This window comes from Alexandromys fortis, unplaced genomic scaffold, assembly GCF_014885135.2.
Source record: "Alexandromys fortis isolate MF-2015 unplaced genomic scaffold, M_Fortis_MF-2015_v1.1 scaffold_329, whole genome shotgun sequence".
Classification (NCBI taxonomy): Eukaryota; Metazoa; Chordata; class Mammalia; order Rodentia; family Cricetidae; genus Alexandromys; species Alexandromys fortis.
In genome coordinates, this window is record NW_026068249.1 from 11,201 (window position 1) to 31,418 (window position 20,218).

Below are 20,218 nucleotides of genomic sequence, written 5' to 3' on the forward strand. Positions count from 1 at the left end.
AAAATAGGCCTGTTTTCAACATCTTTATCTTATTTTTCATTTCTTCCTGTGATGTACTAGAAGTCCAGTTTCTCTTTATATTTCCTAATATTTGGCAAGAATAATAATTTTAATTTTAGAAATTTTAATAGATTTGAAATGTCAATTAATTATAACTTCAACTTGTATTATCCTGGTGAGTTTTCATGTGTTTATTTGTCACTCATCTCTTTAAGAAGCAACTTTTTGAAAATTGTCAAAATTTTCAAATTTTGGATGTTTGTTTTTTATTGGTCACTTATAAAAAGGTTTTGTACAATTGAGTTTCAAATATATTGTCTGATAAGAGTTCAAAGTCTCTTACTACAGTGTTGGGTTATTGTTTTCATTTTCTTAGTGTCATATTGAAATAAAGAAAAATTTAAATATTTTAATTAATCAATATCAGAGTCGGGATTATGAAGGAGAGAGGATGAGTGGAGAGTTTGCTCAGTTTTCTCTCATCAATGCTTAGTGAATCCTTGGCCCATCTTCTAATTATTGTGTGCTCTAGAGGCATACACAGCATCTGGAAGAATTCCTTCGTGTTTGGAAGGGGCCTTAAACTCTTGTATATCTAAAGGGTCTTCAAAAGATGCAGTGTTTGTGTTATAGCAGATAATTAAAAGATTTTGTTAAGCATTTCACCTGGCTTAGCTGAGGCAAAGATGAAGTTCACTGTGTGCCTGACAGGTTTTCCGAGGGTTACACCTAGAGGGTTTTCTTTTCTTATTTTTCTTTTTTATTTCTCTGTACTTTAGTGCTATATTCTTACCTCTGCATTGTTTTCTTTTTTGTCATTTGGGAGAATTCCTCTATGCTTGGACTTAAAATGAAGACTTCTGCATGTTTGACCCTGTAATTGTGTTTTCCCTTAAAAGTTGTGAGGATAGATTACAAAGAGATACGTCTATTTTGTTCAATATTTTTTTTACCATTGTTACACAATGACAGGATACAATATTACCATGAAGATAATTGGAATTGTGATTGATTTCTTTGATCAGGACTCCTGAAACTCACTTCTTGAACAGTGTGTTGTCAACCCTCGTGCATCCATGATAAACGATGGTATGTATCTTCAAACCTCTGGAATCAATGGATTCTGCATAAAAGTATTGTGAGCTGCTTTATCCTTCAAACATGGCTCTAGTGTTCATTGTAGAAATAAATTCCATTTGTGAAACAATTATTTTATTCAGACTTGGAACAAATATTTACTATAAAATATCTTGTTTGCTGCCCATGAGTATAAAAACATTGTGCATTTACCATAATTTCCTGTAAAGCAATTGTTCTGTCTAATCTCACTTACACATAAATTCTCCTCTTTTGAGAATATGAAGGACAAAGATCCGAAGACTACAAATCATTGGCTCACAGTCAAATTTCCTTACGAAAAAATGTCACCACACTATCTCGGATCTGCTTGGTTCTCACCCCATAAATGAGAGGGTTAAGAGCAGGGGGAATAATGACATATAAATTAGCAAGGAGGATGTGGATATACCGTGGAATATTGTGTCCAAACCGGTGAGTCAAAAAAGAGAAAAAGGCTGGAGTGAAGAAAGCCAAGATCACACACACATGGGAACCACAGGTATTAAGAGCTTTGAGCCTGGCTTCCCAGGATGGGAGTTTGAATACAGCATGAAGAATGTTCACATAGGAAACAGCAATCAAAATAACATCCAGAAGAATCATAGAGATGAGTATTAGCCCAAATAATATATTGACTTTTATGTTAACACACGCCAGCCGAGCAATGCCCATGTGCTCACAGTATGTGTGGGGAATGATATTGTGTCCACAGAATGAAAGCCTTAGAAGGAGAAATACAAGTGGAAAAACCAAAATGAAATTTTTGAACAGCCCAACTCCAGCAATAATACAGATGCTTCTGTTGGTGAGGATTGTGTTGTATCTCAGAGGGTTACAAATGGCAACATAGCGGTCAAAAGCCATGGCTACAAGCATGAAGGTTTCTATACCTGTAAACAGGTGTATGAAGAACATTTGAGCTAAACAATCCCTAAAGGCAATCTTATGGAAACCAAACCAGAATATACTGAGTGCTTTGGGGATGGTTGCTGTAGACAGGCCCAAGTCAGTCAGAGCCAGCATGGCCAATAGGTAGAACATAGGCTGGTGAAGGCTGTGTTCAAGCTGGATCACCAAGAGAATGACAATATTCCCTAGGACAGCAAGAAGATAGACTGTACCAAATGGGAAACCTAGCCAGAAATGCAACTGTTCCAGTCCTGGTATTCCCAAGAGCAGGAAGGATGAAGGGTGAATCCCTGAGCTGTTGCCAAGTGACATGCTCTCAGGAGCCTCTGATGGACAGACTCATTTGAAGAACTCTATATAGGACAACAGGACTTCATCAGCATTACTAATAATGAATAAAAACAAAAAGTATGTAATTAGTGTAACTTCTCATGGAATGCAGAAATGTCTTCCTTCCTATTTCCTCTCTCTTTCTTTTCATTGATACAACTGGCAAGTGAAGGTGAATATTTCTTAATAAATGAATGGATATTTAGACTCTGCTGTAGATAACTTATATTAAGTTTTGTCTTTATATAAACTAAGTCTAATGGGAAGATGAACCTATCCAGATCACATGTAGCCAGATCAAAAGCTACAGCATTTTGAAATATATTAATTGTAGATAAGTATATCTGACTGATAAATTACTACAAGTTCAGAACACAGATAATACGAAGCTTTAAAAATATCCTTCATATGTCATTTATTTAACTAGAAACATGAGCAAAATTATGGCATGGCCTCTTCCACTTGCAGCCAATGGAATCAATCCTACTCCTCAACTTGCCTGTAAATAATTGAGAGACCTACATGGATCTAACCTACATGGGAAGTAGAAAAAGACAAGATCTCTTCAGTAAACTGGGAGCATGGGGATCTTGGAGGAGGGTTGAAGGGGAAGGGGAGAGGCAGGGAGGCAAGCAGAGAAAAATGTAGAGCTCAATAAAAATCAATAAAAAAAACTATAGTCTGGAGACAATGCTCACCCAAACAACATAGGCTATGAAATAAAAAGTTCAGTGCCATATATGGGTTACCTCTTTTTGAATTGTTATTTACTGGTTATTGCCATTGATTTTGTTTCTCCTCCAGAACATGATGGTAAGATCCTGGTGCTGAAGACATTGCACATTTAAGTCATATGACATGAAGAATTAAGCTGGCACTGACCTGGAGACGTCATTCCCTCCTGGGTAGTTTTCATAATACTGGGAGGTGCTATGTACACTGTGCAAGAAGAGAAATAATCAACAATCCTTGAGCTACAATAACAATTGTTCTGGCAAGAAATGCCCATTGCTGCAATAGCAGTATGGATGTTATAGAAGTAACCAACCATTCTTTATATATATAAAGCCTGTTCCAGAACCTGAAGAGATGGTTCACTGATAAAGAATGCATATTTGTCTTCCAGAAGATCAAAGTTAGTTTCCTACCACCCACATAAGGCCTATAACTTCAGATTCAGGGGGTTCCAAAACCCCTGGCCTCCATAGGCATCTCCATTCACATGCATACATACACAAACACAAACACATAAATTACATATCATCATCATCATCATCCCCACTTCACAAGATGGAACTTATGTCTGGTGCTACTAAATTGTCCAAAAACCCATGGCTGGCTAAGTGATAAACCACAGAGAAGAACCTAATGCTAAATGGATATAGAAATAATATACCCATCCTGGCAGTGGTGGTGCATGCCTTTAATCCCAGCACTCAGGAGGTAGAGGATGGCAGATCTCTGTGAGTTTGAAGCCAGTCTAGTCTACAAGAGCTAGTACCAGGACAGACTCCAAAGCTACAGAGAAACCCTGCCTTGAAAAACAAAAGAAAAATAAAGAAAAAGAAATAATACACCCCCTAAGTTCTTATCTGTTTTTAACAGTAGAAAATGGTTAGTTCATAAACCATAATGTTGAGAGAAGAGACTACGAAATACCCAAGTCTAAACAGAACATCCATATTATACCTTTCCCCCTCCTAAGGCTCAGGATCATTAAAGAGAAAGAGGCAAAGAGATTACAAAAGTCATAGTAGGTAGACATATGCAGGAAAACCGTATTTTCCAGGCGTGACAACATTATTATACACATGAAGTCCTGGAGACTGTGACTACTTATATAAGACCTGCATAATATCAAGCAATCAAAATCATACTGTGGACAGAGAAGGCCCATGAAGTCACACCACTAGATGAGGAGCTATTGGCAACTGATGACTGCTAGGGAGGAGAGAGTTTTCCTCAAAGATGTGGCCCCTGAAAAGCTACCCACTTTTCAGTAGATTCTCCTGCACCCGTGCATATATAGCCAGCACCAGGGAGCTTAAAAACACAGCACATGAAATTGGCACGGACAGCAATACTGACGAATATCTTTCATATCACCATAGAACCTTCATCTGGTGATGGATGGAGATAGAGACAGAGACTCACACTGGAGCACTGGACTGAGCTCCCAAGGTCCCAATGAGGAGCAGAAGGAGGGAGAACATGAGCAAGGATGTCAGGACCACGAGGGGTGCACCCACCCATTGAGTCAGTGGGGCTGATCTATTGGGAGCCCACCAAGGCCAGCTGGACTGTGACTGAAAAAGCATGGGATAAAACCGGACTCTCTGATCATGGCGAACAATGAGGACTGATGAGAAGCCAAGGTCAATGGCAAGGGGTTTTGATCCTACTTCATGTTCCGGCTTGGTGGGAGCCTAGCCAGTTTGGATGTTCACCTTCCTAGACATGGACGGAGGGGGGAGGACCTTGGACTTTCCACAGGGCAGGGAACCATGACTGCTCTTTGGATTGGAGAGGGAGGGGGAGAGGAGTGGGGGGAGGGGGAGAAGAGTGGGGGGAGAGGGAGGGAAATGGGAGGCTGGGAGGAGGCGGAAACTTTTTTTTGTCCTATTCTCAATAAAAAAAAGAAAAAGAAAAAAAAGTGGTAGGGAGGATAGAGGAGGAAACAGAGGGAAGGGAAAGAAGGCTGGGCACATTTCCGTGAGCCGAGGAAATAAGGATGCTGCATCATGTACACAAACTTGTGAGCATAGGAAATCAAAGTTAAAATTGATAAAAATGGCCTTGTTAGAGGAAAGAGAAAATGAAATTTCTAAACATGGAAATGTGACTGCTGGTGGGGTCCAGCATAGGTATGAGGAGCAGAAATGAGGAACCAGCATGACCCTCCTGTCGGCCCTTCAGGCTGCACTCATTCTCATACGGCCTTTACTGATTCTCCCAGAACCTTTTCTGTAACTATATGCTGCAGAACATATTTTGTAACTATTTAATCAGTCCATAATCCCCAACTGATTATGACACGCAGAATCGGAAAAAATTGGTTCTATTCATTGCTATCTCCATTGTTACACCTGAACCATAGCTGCTACCCGAAATATATTTGTTAATAAGAGATTGAATATATATTAAACTTTTTATTTTAATTCTTGGTTTAAAGTCCTATATGTTAAAGAATAACAACAGAATCACACAATATATCTGGTATCTGAGGATGGAGAAACCAGAAAGTAAAGAAGTTCTTCTAAGAGGACTCTGCACATATGGAGAGATGCATCTCATCAGAAGCCTTCATGACAATGGGGCTGTCAGAAAGTCTGATTAACAGAGCTTATTGAAAGTGTACTTGGTAGAGTATAGGAAGCAGCTGACCATGGCAATGAACCTGAAATGGAGAGTCAACTATAATTTATATATAGCTTATCTTCATAAAAGGTCATGTATATTGTGCAAGCTGTATCTATGTGACAACAGTGAAAAGGTTTCTTAGTTGTATATTTTCTGAAATCTGAGACAGTTCATTCTTTACAATGTTGACTTTCTTTTAGCATACATGACTCTTTGTTTCACATTATGGTGTCAAAACCAGTAGGACTGTAAAAGGAAAAAAGGAGATAATGACAGAGACTTAGAAAATCTACCACCAGAAAAACATACTTGCTAGAAAATATAGGAGGCATTTGGATAGGAGAGAAATAGACCCAGAAAAGGAGTAGGATAGAATCGCTGCAAACAACTTCGTTCTGTATGTCACCTGTTGAGAACTTTTTCCTAGGAGATCTTCATTCAGACTTAGAATTAATGGCAAAACTTGGGAACTGTGTAAAACATGTGCATAAAGGTAACACTAAGTGGACTCAACAACTTGTATTTGTATATTTATATGTATATGTAATATATATAACAATAATAATTAAAGGAAAGTGTTGTAGGTTGAGGGGGAACAAAAGGGTTTCTGAAGGGGTTAGAGGGAGAAGGATAATCATGTAACTATATTTCTCATACATAAAATTCTAAAAGTCATATAAAAATTAGATTTCAACAATATGAGTTCTGAAAGAACAAAGACAAAAACAAAAAGCTTGGAGATGTGTTTAATCAAGCATTCTTTGATGTTGGTGGGGGGAAGTTTTCTATGAAACCAGAGCTGTTCCTCCACCCAATAATGAGTAGACCTAAGCTGGAGCAGACACTCAGCTCTGATATTAGAGACAGAGGTGGTGGCTCAGTGGTATGGTTCTTACCCATGTTCAAGGACCTGGGTTCAGTCTCCAACACTGCAACTACAGCAATAACAAAAGGCATTTTTCATTGTCCAGGAAAGGGAGAGTAAGCTCTAGACCAGGAAAGGAGTTACATCATATTAGTTGCTATATTTATGGGAAGAAAAGGAGCTATGATTTAAAAAAAAACTCATATTTCTAATTGCTGTGTTTTTTGTCTACTTGTTATAATTAAATGCTGAAATAGCAGCACTTAATTTGGAAGAATGTAATAGAAGAGCCAACACAGAAAGAGACATGAAGCCACATAGATACACATCAGAGTGGCAAATTCAGTATCTGTTTTTCAGACATTACCTATAAACAGTTAAGGTTGGATAGGACTGACTCACTTCTGCTCTTCAACATGACATACAAAGAGTTAAAGAGAAATAAAATGTGTGATTTGGAAAGAATAAGAATACCACTTCAATATTAAACAAAAATATTTTCAAAACATCAGTAACATAGTAAATTTCAGTAGAACTTGTCTAAAAGCGAGAGCCAGGAAGCAGAAGCAGTGACAAAGGGAGAAGGAGAGTGATGAGAAAAGAAAACAGGAGAGAGAGAGAGAGAAAGAAATTGAACAACACTGCAGCAAAGTCAACAGTACACTTAGCTGGAATTTTCAAAAAGACTTTCATCATTCAAATTAGCTATGCTTATTGTAAATAGAAATTCAAGCAAGCAAAATACATAACAGCATTATCTACTGAAATTCTACCATGTAGACATAAGCATATAAAATATTATATCTTTTCAAAGTTAATATTTGAATTATATACACATAATGAAGAAATTAAATCAACAGATCTTACTTCAATGCTTATCAATTTTGTGAACAAAATCACATCACACCAACTTCAGACAGAAGTGCTATAGACACCTCTTCAGTCATAATAACTACTCCAAGACTGTCAAACTAAGATCCAAGTTTATATTGGAATTAAAATCTTCCTCCTTGAGCAAGAACAGCTGTTCCCCTGGGGCTTGTTGGGATCAGATAACAAAGACAATATGTAATTCTCAGTGTGGGCATAGGGGCATAAAAAGCGCACTTTCAAGAGCCCCCTTGGGACTTCAAATTTTCTCCCTTCAGCTCCTAAACTTGCACAATTCTATTATTTTTAACTTCTTAATTCCTAATTACTCTGTTGCTATTCATCCCACAAGAACATCTGAGCCAATGTGAATTCCCTATCTTGTTATCTAGGGCTGTTATATATTCTCTCATGACTGGGCCAGTGTTCAAGAAAACATTATTTTCTTGCTTCATGATGGATTCAACCATTGGAGACTTTGGATCACCTGGGATCTGGAATGTCATCCTATTTTATCCAGATTGTGGACTCAGATGCACTTCATATTTTTATTTCATCCCCCAAGAAACTGTTATTTATACAGAGTATACTAGTCACTTATAAATATGCAAATAATTATCTTCCAAGCATATTATTCAGATAATTATTTCTGCATAAATTCAGAAATGCAGTAAATTTTCTTCTTTTAAAATGTTTTTAATTGAAATAGAATTACATCACTCCCGCTCCTTTCTCATTCCCCAGGCACTCCCAGTTACCCTCCCTCAAGCTCCCTCATGCCCTACCCACTCTCAATTTGATACCCTTTGGTTAAAACCAGTAAATTTCTAAAGAATTCCATCTCAGTTGTCTTTAGAAGGGAATTATAAGATTCACAATAAAAACTAAAAATTCACTATTTGAGCCATCACTGGAATAATATATACTATACTTAACTGGAGATGTATGAAGTCTTGAAGTCTGGCTTTCTTCTCTGGTGTATATTTATACATGTGTGAAAGTGTGTGCAAACATTTTTTTGAAATAGTTTCTCACTGGGATAGCACTCACCAAGTATGCAAGGATTTCTAGGGACCTGCCTGTTGATGCTTCCACAACACTGGTATTACAAGCATGTACCACCATTCCTATGGTTTGCCCATATGGGTTCTGGTATTCTAACTCAAGTCTTCAAGCTTTCAAGGCAAGTACTCCACAAACTGAACTATCTCCCTTGCCCATGGGCTTGATTTACTTATGAGCAAAATAAGCAACTTTAATGGCTGTTGACTGTAAAACCTACACTGACATCTCAATAGTGATGAAGTAAAATAAAAACAGTAGGTTGTTGGAGGAAGGGTCGCTTGTTTGCCCCAGGACACCCAGCCATGAAATAACCACTCAGAAAACCATATTATTTGAAATACTATTTGGCCAATAGCTTAAGTGTATTTCTGGCTAAACTCACATCCTAAACTAACCCATCTCTATTATTCTCTATATTGCCACATGACTGTGGCTTACCAGCTAAAGTTCCCAGCGTCTATCTCAGGCAGCAAATCCATGGCTTCTCCTAACTCTGCCTCCTTCCTCCCATGCTATAGGCCAAGCCAGTTTTCTTTATTCATTAACCAATAAAATCAACACATAGACAGATGGACCTCCCACACCAGTAGATGCTTCGATATTACATCTGAGAAGAGGTAAAAACAATAATGCTGCCCAAAAATGGTGTCTTCTTTATAGATGATACTGAATATGTATAGCACATATATACATACATGCATACACGTACATGGATGCAAATATACATAGAGAGAGAACAAAAGGAGGAGATTCAGGCAGCTATGAGTCTATGGATATGATATCAGTTGGTTCATATAGCATCAGTCAGAACTGGCTAGATTATGCTGCGTGATAAACAGACTTCAGTGTGGTAAATCATACTATACAAACAATCTCATTTGCCTGTAGACTGTAAGACCATTGACCCTGTTAATCAAAAAGCTGAACAGTGTTTATCCACAACCAAGAAGAGAGCCAATATAAATACACTGATCAGAAGACAAAACCATTTATTTATGAGATAAACATATTTTAGAAATCAATGAACAGTATAAATTTTGCAAAATAAGAACATCAACTCAATAATGTATACATATGCCAGATGATCATTCTATATATCTTTACTGCATGTAATCCTTGTTTAAGCACTAAAATTTTAAAATAAAAATAATAAAGAAATTAAATAGGATGATAACAACTAAGTTTAATGTGGTATTCATTAGTAGTGCTTTATTCTTCCCTTGACATGCCACTGTGGACTCTGTGGCAACATTTTGGGCCTTTTTCAGTTATCTTCTTTTATCAACATATATTAATTATAAATAATAATAGATTTCATCATGATACTTTCATTTATGTATATAATGAATTCTTATCATATTCCCCTCCTATTGCCCTGTTTTATCCATATCCACTCTCACTGATTCCCTTCTCAGCCTTTTCTCTTTGTATTTTTACATTTTTCTTCCTTTCTTTTTGATTTTCTTTTGTAGCCCACAACATTTTATTAACATTTGTTACAGGCTCCAGGGTGAGTCACTCAAGCCTGGATTCCTTGCCAGTGGTTACATGACCCATCCCCTAGTGACCATTAACTGACTCAGGGAGGAGTCAGGTCTCATGAGTCCTAGATACTCAATTCCTACTGGCTACCATTATCAGAGTTCTCAGGGAAAGGGAAGATCTCTTGCCTCTTCCCCAAGGCAGGATGCTGATAGGCCCAGTCTTGTGTGGAGCTTGTGCACACAAACCAGGCTGCTGTGAGAACAGGAGTGCATCTGATGCTTATAGTAGTGTGGAATTTTCAAGACCTTTGTCCTAAAACCATCTTTATCCAAAATAATTTTAGATCCTTATTTTTATTTCTAAATTGTACTTTCTAAAACATTAGCATATGTAAAGTATATAAATACAGAAGTAGCTTTAAAAATTTTTCCTTCCTAGTGTTTTCATGCAACTTTATTTTTATTGTTTGAGAATTTCATACACGCATATAATGTGTTTTGGTCAAGTCCATGGTGCATCCCATCCCATCCAATTCCTTCTATATCCCCTACCACTTTTCTCTCTCAGCACACTGAGTCCATTTACATATGCATGGGTATAGGACTATCTGCATGAAATGAGTAGTTTTTCAGGGCCCACATTCTTGAAGAGAAGTTCCTCTCCCACTTTTAGAAGCCATCATTCGCCAATAGTTCTAGCTTCTGATGGGACTTCACGTGCCCTTGTCCTTTCCATTTTGAGACTTTCTAAATTTTCAGAAATAAACCTTTTATTTTTTCAGAAATACACTACTTTTAAACTAACTATTTTCCTATGAAAGTGATTACACAACATACTCTCTTCAATCATTCTATTGCTCAAGAAAAAAAACACATATGGTACTTGAAAACTATATATATATGTACACATAGTATATTGTACATGTAAATATTGTACACAATATATTTGTATTGTCATATATTATATAATTTGTATCAAAGTATTGTAAATACTATTCATTCAACAAATAAAGCTAAAACTAAATAGTTATTTATGAGTGTATATTTCATGCTATATCAAAGCTACATTGTCATTTTCCATTACACTAATTTCTTTTCTCTGCTTGCTTCTCTATGTGCATGAGAAAATTACATTAACAGTTATGAATGAATGAGTATTCTTATCAATATCTTTGTGTGTATGGTATATTTGTAGTAAGCTGATGTCATGCTATATTTGGGTAAGTTGTTATTATCATCATTACCATTATACCATCATTCTGGAAGCCTGTTAATTTATCCATAATGGCTCTGAAGCAAACAAAAACATTCTGCATTGTATTAAATTCTGCAAAATCCTAGAAAAGGGAAGTAGTCATAATTGGAGGAATCTTATTTGGCCTAAATTAGTCCTTCCTGCTAAGGATGAAATTCAAATATATCACTTAGCTTTACTAAACATTAATAATTTCACCGCAAAAGAGGAAACTGTCCTAAATACAGAATCATGTGCAAGATCTAACAATATTAATGGAACGCTTGCAAAAAATAGATTTTTCATGAGGATTCCAATAGTTCCAGCACTATCTTGAAATATAAGATGTTTGATTCACAACAAAATAAAATTTTTGGCCACAAGGTGTCTATCCCTTTTCCAATTTTCTATGGACTAGAAAGAAAATAACGATTTTTAACAAATGAGACAAATTTCTGAACAAACTCTTCAAACTACAATTGGTTAGTGATCTTTCTGGAAGAAAATCCTCAGCACTCGCTCCCGAATCTGCTTGGTTCTTACCCCATAGATCACAGGATTAAGGGCTGGTGGGACAACCACATAAAGATTGGCCAAGAAAATGTGGATATACTGGGGCACATTATGTCCAAAACGATGTGTCAAAAAAGAGAAAAATGCTGGAGTAAAAAAGGTTAAGATAACACCTATGTGAGAGCCACAGGTATTAAGAGCCTTGAGTCTGGCCTCTCGAGAGGGCAGGCAGAACACTGCATAGAGGATCCTGACATAGGAGAAAAAAATAAGAACCACATCCAGTAACAAGAGAACAATGTTGCTAAGACCAAACATGATGTTGACTTTGATACTGGCACAAGCTAGACGGGCAATGCCCATGTGCTCACAGTAGGTGTGAGGGATGATGTGGTGCCCACAATAGGGTAGCCTCAGAAGGAGAAACACCAAGGGAACAACCATGTATAGGCTTCGCAGGACAGCAATACTTGCGATGACACCAATGATTTTGTTGGTGAGGATGACAGTGTATTGAAGGGGCTTGCAAATGGCAATGTAGTGGTCAAAGCCCATGGCCAATAACATAATGCTTTCCATGACGGTGAAGAAGTGGATGAAGAACATCTGAGAAAGGCAACCTCCAAAAGATATTTCCCTGAGACCAAACCAGAAGACGCCCAGCATTTTGGGGATGGTGGCTGTGGTCAGACCTAAGTCAATGGAATCCAACATGGCTAGGAAGTAGTACATGGGCTCATGGAGACTGTGTTCAGTTTGGATCACAAATAAAACAGCAGTATTCCCCAGAATTGCAATGAGATAGAGAAAACAAAAGGGTAATCCAATCCAGATGTGTGCATCTTCTAGTCCTGGGATGCCCAGCAGGAGAAATGAGGAAGGATGGACTTGTGAGTCATTAGATAGGGTCATCCTCTCAGTCATGGACAGATGCTGTGCTGAATGCAGATAAGTTTTGATATTTGATTAGTATGATTCTTTATCTTCTTAGCCCTTTATCTTCATTCCTGGTCAAATATAAAAACAACCTTTTAATCTTCTATTCATATTTGTAGAAAGAGATAAAAAATACTCTGTTTTATGCATAAGCTTCCTGGATTTCACAAAGCATCAGTTATAGACCCGCCATTACTGCACTGAACTCATGTAAGAGCAAAGACTAATACAAAAAAAGGGAGAAAAAGAAATGAAAAGTGCAGTGTGACCAGGAATGTGTAGGAAGGATGAAGTTCCAAAGTTGGTGTACAAGTTGCTTTTGCTTAATAATCATAAGAGTCACTCAGGCATTGGTTATCTTGATCTTTCCCTATCTGAGAAGCTAAAACTCCCAAATGTTGTGTGTACAATATTGTCTGTGTGTGATAGTCTGGTTCTGAAAGCAGGATAAACAACTTACCTTCTTTTGTTTAGTTGCATGAAACTTCATGTAGAAGTTCTCAATACTTTCATAGGTAGATGAAGAGATGAAACTGTAGGTATTTTGATTTATGTTATGGAAAGAAATCATTCATGTCCATTACAACTTTATTACAAAGTCTTACCAGGTTTGGAAAGTAAACAAAGACAAAGGGAAAAATAATACTTGACAAAGATCATTTTGTTCTGTAACTATGATTTAAAAAAACAAGATTAAAAGATTGTCTTAATATAGACAAAGTTTTCATTTGGTCAGTGGATAAATAAATACATCCAGTAAAGAAACTGCCTGAGACATGGACAACTTTTAGAAGAGAGAGCTACATAACTTCTCAATATACATCTACCTTGTATACAAGAGAAGAGAGTAAAATACTCAAGATATTCCATTCAGTTCCTTCTCTGATTCTATTCCACTGCCACATTTAATGAATAACACCATTATAGAAAATTCTGAACAAGTAGTAAATTAAACATCTGAAGAAAACAAGCATGAAGCTCATTGCTGCACACATTTACAAAGCTATTGCTCTAATGTGAAAGTAGCTGTGTCATGTGTAATGATACACAAAGTATATTTTCAAATTTAACAACACTTGACTGTTGAAATCATTTAAGCTGTCTATCGAGATGTTTATGAATGTAACCTGCCTTTGGTTGTGGTTAATGTGAGTGGGTAGGGAGAGTCTTGGAGGGGATTGGGAGAAGGGAAAGAATGTGATCAAAATATATTGTATGAAAAAAAATAAAAAAATGAGTTCTCCCTTGGACTTATAAAAATGTTTAAGGATACAGTGTCTCGTACTTTAAACCTACGATGACCCACATGCTTGTGTAGAGGTGTCCATTTAAAGTTCATTAGACATAGCAGAAATGAAAAATAATTTGGCAATTTTAGAACCTGAGGAACACTGTGTTCATGTGTATGCGCACATGAGCTTGTGTGTGTGTGTCTTGTAGGATGCTGATACTAGGGGAAAAAATTAAAGTCCTTAAATTTTGTACATGAAGGTATCTGACATAAGTTATAGTTCTATTCTTCATTTGCCGGGAGCATACGTGGCATTACATAGGATGCATTCTTACTGCTCACTGCATTATGATTTCCAGGGATTCTACAAACACTGGTGTCAGGTGAACTGAACACAGAGATAGGTAAAACTGGCCATATTTTCCATTCAGACATACAAATTTGTGGCACAAAAAGTAAAAACCCCAAATAGGACATTTTTGACTTGTACTGAAAATGTTTTGGAAGAACATAAGAACAGAAGGGGTTAAAAAAAAGTTTAATGAGGAGACTGGAACCTCAGGTATGGGTTGCAGGCCTGTGGACACACACAAGCAGGGGGTGGGCATGAATGTGTATCCATATGCATATATAAATCTTAAATGTTTTCCTCGGATGCCATCTACATTATTGATTTTATTTTATAGTATATTTTTTACTTTAACACAAATTCTCCCAATGACCTAGAGCTCATCCAGCAGTCTAAGCTGGTTGGCCAGCAAGCCCCAGGGATTCACCCGTGACCTTCTCCCCAGCCCTGGTCTTATAGCTAAAGGCCAAAAATTTCCAGGATGAAATTCTGGAGGATCTGATGTGGAGGATCAAATTCAGTTCCTCATACTTAGAAGGCAAACTCTTTTCCAAATGAGCTATCTCCTTTGAAGTATCTCCCGTATGAAAACAGTGCAGGTGAAGAAGAGAGGGCAATTTGTTCTAGATAAAGAGTAAGATCAAAGTGAAGAAAATGGAAGCACACTGACTACTCAATATGTAAAAAAGGAATCTGTGGTCCTTTCAGTGACCTTAGTAAGACTCTTAACTGACCACTGTCCAGGTCTACAGTGGTGACTCCATAGAGTTGAAAATGAGTACAGTATCAAGGTTACCTACCACAGAAAAACACATATGCCCATGGAACTCTCAGGAGAGCATCATGTTCTTACACATCCACATGCCCACTCAGAAATATAGGAAAGATACACACATGAACTTTTTTTCCATATCTAATTCCGAAACCCCATGGCCAACTGTCTATCATAGAATCTGTGTCCTCTCTCAGAGTTTCTCTCCATTTCCTGAGTCCTGTTTCATAAATGTGTATTCTAATGACCCATTCATCACGATTCATTTATATATAAATTCACTAATTAAAAAGCATGGTTTAGAACTCTTTGTTCAGAGGTTAAGGCTATGATGGGGACACCCACTGAAATAGTTTACCTGAGCTAATGGGAGCTCACCAACTCCAGCCAGACAAGGAAGAAACCAGCATAGGTTCAAACTAGTCCTTCTGAATGTGGGTGACAGTTGCATGGCTGGGGCAGACTGCGGGACCACTGGCAGTGGCACCAGGACTTATCTCTACTGCTTGTACTGGCTTTTAAGGAACCTCTTCTCTTTGCTCAGCCTAGATATTCTAAGGAGGGCCTTGGACCTTCCTCAAAACAATTGACCTTACCCTCTCTGAGGAGCAGATGGGGGGTGAGATAGGAGATAGGGAAGGGAGTGGGAGGAGGAGAGGAGAGGGAACTGGAATTGGTATGTAAAATGAAAGTAAATTAAATTTCAAAAGAAAAAGGAAAAAACAGGGCTTAGATCCCCTTGATGTATCTTGAAAACAGAGAAGTACGATCTATCTCTTCTTGAAGTTCAGACATGCTTAAACTTATACAAGAACAGAAACAGCAGATAAATAAATAAAAAAGACATATTGGAGCAAAACCATCTTCAGGTTTTTCATTAGTTTTACATGTAAGAATCTGTGTGCTCGTACAGCCTGGGAGGTCACATGAGTGTGGAATTTTTCTGCATCTGGTGCTTACACAATCGCCTTTCCTCCATCACTTCCTTCTAGCTGGGCAGAAACCAGTTATCCATCTCTCTTGATATGTTTGCAAAGTCTTAACACAATATGACTTACCTTGGTTTCTAAATCTCTCCGAAACATCAGTTTGGATAACCCTGGAGCACGTTATTTCTTTGCTGAGCATGATGAATTTTTATTTCTTTCCATAGACCCGATTCCCCTAGGAATGCAACCACACTATCACGGGAACCCTTGATAGAGTGTAGTGTGCAGACTCTGGAGAATCCTTCCTCTCAGTCACTTTTTGTATACACAAGATGCAAGATCAAGGGCCTATTGCTGCTCTTTTGCTTCTTTCTAATTACTATTCTTTTATTTGCACTGATTGAAAGTGTCTAACTTGTGATTTCAAATTAAACTTTTAGCTCATAGTCCATTCCTGGGATACTTGCTGTTGTCTAAGTATTCATCCTCAGTGACTTCCCCTTTCACAGAGCATTTTTTACTCCTTCTGCAGTTTATTGTGCTTATGGGAAGATAATCGATTTTATAATATTGTGTTTCTATGATAGAGCCTGGTTTATCTTGCGCATTTCACTGATGACAGACATTCACACAGTAGGAACTGAAGAGGTGTTTGTCCTGTGAAAACTGATGTGCTGCACCAACAGCTGTGTCAAGAGACTGGCTTTGCATCAACACAGCTGTTGGAAGAAACACTAAGTGGGTTAAATGGCCATTTAGAGCAATCAGAAAAAAAAATAAACAAAAATAAACACAACAAAAATAAAAGGGAAGTCATAGCAAAGAAAAGCATAAATTAGTATAACACAAACATATGATCCTCAACATAGTAAATTAAGATGAGACTCTGAAAGGTACCAACACTGAACTCTTTTTTTATTTATTAGATTTTTTTAAAAAAAATTACCAATCCAAATTCCCACTCCCTCCACTCCTCCCATTCCCTCCACCTTCCCTCTCACCCCACCCCGTTCTAATCCTAAGAGAGGGTAAGGCACTTTGGTTTGTGGAAGGTCCAAGACCCTCCCTACTATATCCAGGCTGAGCAAGGTATCCATCCAAAGAGAATAGGATCCCCCAAAGCCAGCACATGCAGTAGAGATAAATCCCAGTGCCATTGCTAGTGGCCCCTCAGTCTGCCCCAGTCATACAACTGTCACCCACATTCAGAGGGACTAGTTTGGTGCTATGCTTCCTTCCCAGTCCAGCTGGAGTTGGTGAGCTCCCATTAGCTCAGGTAAACTGTTTCAGTGGATGAACCCTTCATGGTCTTAACTTCTTTGCTCATATTCTCATTCCTTCCACTCCTCAACTGAACCTTGGGAGCTCCATCCAGTGCTCCAATGAGGGTCTCTGCCTCTGTTGTTGGAAGAAGGTTCTATGGTAATATTTAAGATAATCATCAGTCTGACTACAGGGCAAGGCCAGTTTGGGCACCCTCTCCTCTATTGCTTAGGATCTTAGCTGGGGTCATCCTTGTGGATTCCTGGGAATTATTCTAGAGACAGGTTTCTTGCTAACCCCATAATGGCTCCCTCAAACAAGATATCTCTTTCCTTGCTCTCAGATCTGTCCTTCCTCCATCTCAACTATCCCATTCCCTCAAGTTCTCCTCAATCTTCCCCCTCTCCCCTCTTCTTAACACTGAACTCTTATCAAGAGAACTCCTTGAAAATGATGGAAGAAGCTAGCAATGGCAAATATTATAAATGAAAACAAAGATTGTTGACTCTGACTTTTTAAGGGAACGTATTTTGTTTTAATGTTTCCAGGCTCAGTGAAGTATAATGACAATTAAGGATCCTACATATTTACAGTACATAAACAATGTTTTGATGTCTGCATTATATTATAAATCATCAAAGTGAAGTAATTAACAAGTCAATTACCTTAGATTTGTCAAGAGAGTAGCAAGATGTGCTCTTTGTAAGTAAACTACATCATTATTTATGACAGTCACAGCTCTGTTGAAACGATCTCCAGAACTTATCCATCCCCTGTGACCAAAGCTTTCTGTCTTTTTATCTGCATTTCCCAGCCTCACTCATATCCTGGTCTCTTGTAACCAGCATTATATTATCTCCTTATGGGAAATACATAACTGAGACATAACAGTGGTGCTCTGTGTTTTCTCATAGTTTCTTTCAGTCCATCTATGTTCTCACACATGACACAATATGCTCCTGGTGGTTGGCAATGCTCCAGTGGAGGGTCACAGATCCATAATGATCTGTGCATCACTAGCTGTTCTTGGTGAGTTTTGTGTAGTGAAGGGAGTGGATTTGGAGAAGTGGGGAGAGGGTGAGTATGATTAAATGCATATTTAGAGTCTCAAAGAACTAATGAAAAATGAGAAACGGGAAGTTTATCTACCGTTGGCATAATGTTTTCCTTTGACAAATGTCCCAATGTCCTTTGCAGAGTTTTTCAGCTGGTTGTCTATCTTAGCATTGTCTCATCTCTTTTATGAATTAACCTTTATTTTCTATAATAGTGCCCTCTGTTATTACTTTCACAAAGCCCTTTTCTTTCTTCTTCTTCTTTTTTTTTTTGGTTTTTTTTTTTTCGAGACAGGGTTTCTCTGTGGTTTTGGAGCCTGTCCTGGAACTAGCTCTTGTAGACCAGGCTGGTCTCGAACTCACAGAGATCCGCCTGCCTCTGCCTCCCGAGTGCTGGGATTAAATGTGTGCGCCAACAAAGCCCTTTTCTGATTTTGCTGTCACCTATGCTTCTGGAAACAAATTTTAAAAATCTCATTGCCAAAACCAGTGCCAACAATCTTCTTACAGGGTAGGAAAGATTGCCACATAGTTATAACTCTTACAGACTACCTGAGTTCATTTCCCACAAGGCAGCTCACAGCCACCTGAACCCCAGCTCTGAGTATACATCAAGATTCAGTTTCTATTTCTCAACATGCAACCTGTAGCTGTACAGTCTCCAGTAAGTTCTTAAACACAAAGAATAGAGACTATTAAAAATCCCAAGCTAGGATCCAAGTAGGCACAACTAAGAGAGGGTCAGAAAGCTGCTCCTGGAAAGTCTCCCTAATGCAACAACAGAAACAAAATAAACACGGACAGCTCAGCTATGAGGGACCACAGCTTAGCCCACTTCCATGCCCTATTGGAGTGTTTGTTGTTTAAAAGAGCTGTTGTAAAAGGAATATACCAACCTTGTGTCTATGGCACATCTTCCTGGCCTGGTAGCCTAACACAAGTGTACACTGGAGAAAGGACCACTACTCACAATACTAAAGTTATGGTGACCAGGAGCCTATCACCTACTGAATCGATAAAGAAAGGGTGGTATGGGTGTACATTACAGGGCTATTCAGTAATAACGAAGAATATAGTGACATCATTTGCTAGACAGGGGGTGCAACCTAAGATCTTCATATTATGTGAAATAACCAGACACAGAAAGACCAAAATAGCCTTTTCCTCTCAGTTGTAGATCCAAGATTGTGTGTGTGTGTGTGTGTGTGTGTGTGTGTGTGTGTGTGTGTAAAGCATGTGTGAGACTGTAGGAAGTAGACTAGCCGGAATGGGCAAGGACAGGAAAAGAATTAAGAATTAAAGAATTAAGAAGCTATGTAGGATTAATTTTGGTCAAATGCATGATATATTTGAAAGAAACATTTATGAAAATCAATAAATATTGAGAACAAAGATATACCAAGAAAGAACAAATCAAAACAAAAAACTTATAGGGTATAGAGTGTAATGTTGATGTAAAGAAAAACATACAAATCCAAGAAATAGAATTTATAGTTGAGCAAGCTACATAGCATGGTTCCATTATATGAACTTTTAAGAATTTCATAAACACAGATAGCCAAGTAATGTTTCCTGATTAATGACTTCAGTGTTCACTTTTGGAAAGATAAGAAATTTTGGGACCAGAAAGAAATCATAATAGCACAGCATTGTGACTGCACTATGCACCACAGAACTGAAAGCCTTAAAATGGTAAGTTTTATGATATACATATTTTCTAAGAATGAAAATGCCACTGCTTGTATAAATTCCCAAGAGAGTACAAAGTGGGCAGAACAATCAATACATGGGTAGGAGGAGAGGGGGCTGGGAAAGAAGAAAGAAGGAAAAAGACAAAATGGGTCTTGCCAATAGTAATATATGAACCCCTCCCCCCCAAAAAAAGTCAGTTAATCAAATAGAGGGAAATTGTTCACTGAGATTGGTCAAAAGTA

General features: G+C 37.9%; 2 protein-coding genes across 2 annotated transcripts; both read right to left on the reverse strand.

Moving 5' to 3' along the window:
- Positions 1-1,401: 1,401 nt before the first annotated feature.
- Positions 1,402-2,340, reverse strand: LOC126494117 (olfactory receptor 52E8-like). The gene has a single exon (XM_050131346.1). It carries the CDS (start codon positions 2,338-2,340, stop codon positions 1,402-1,404), a length of 939 nt encoding a protein of 312 aa, XP_049987303.1.
- A 9,379-nt stretch (positions 2,341-11,719) lies between these two features.
- Positions 11,720-12,673, reverse strand: LOC126494116 (olfactory receptor 52E8). The gene has a single exon (XM_050131345.1). The coding sequence runs from the start codon at positions 12,671-12,673 to the stop codon at positions 11,720-11,722; it is 954 nt and encodes a 317-aa protein (XP_049987302.1).
- Positions 12,674-20,218: the final 7,545 nt, after the last annotated feature.

What these genes read in the sequence shown, in the direction of transcription:
- LOC126494117 (XM_050131346.1), bottom strand. Translation starts at nt 2,340, where the DNA reads ATGTCACTTGGCAACAGCTCAGGGATTCACCCTTCATCCTTCCTGCTC.
- LOC126494116 (XM_050131345.1), bottom strand. Translation starts at nt 12,673, where the DNA reads ATGACTGAGAGGATGACCCTATCTAATGACTCACAAGTCCATCCTTCC.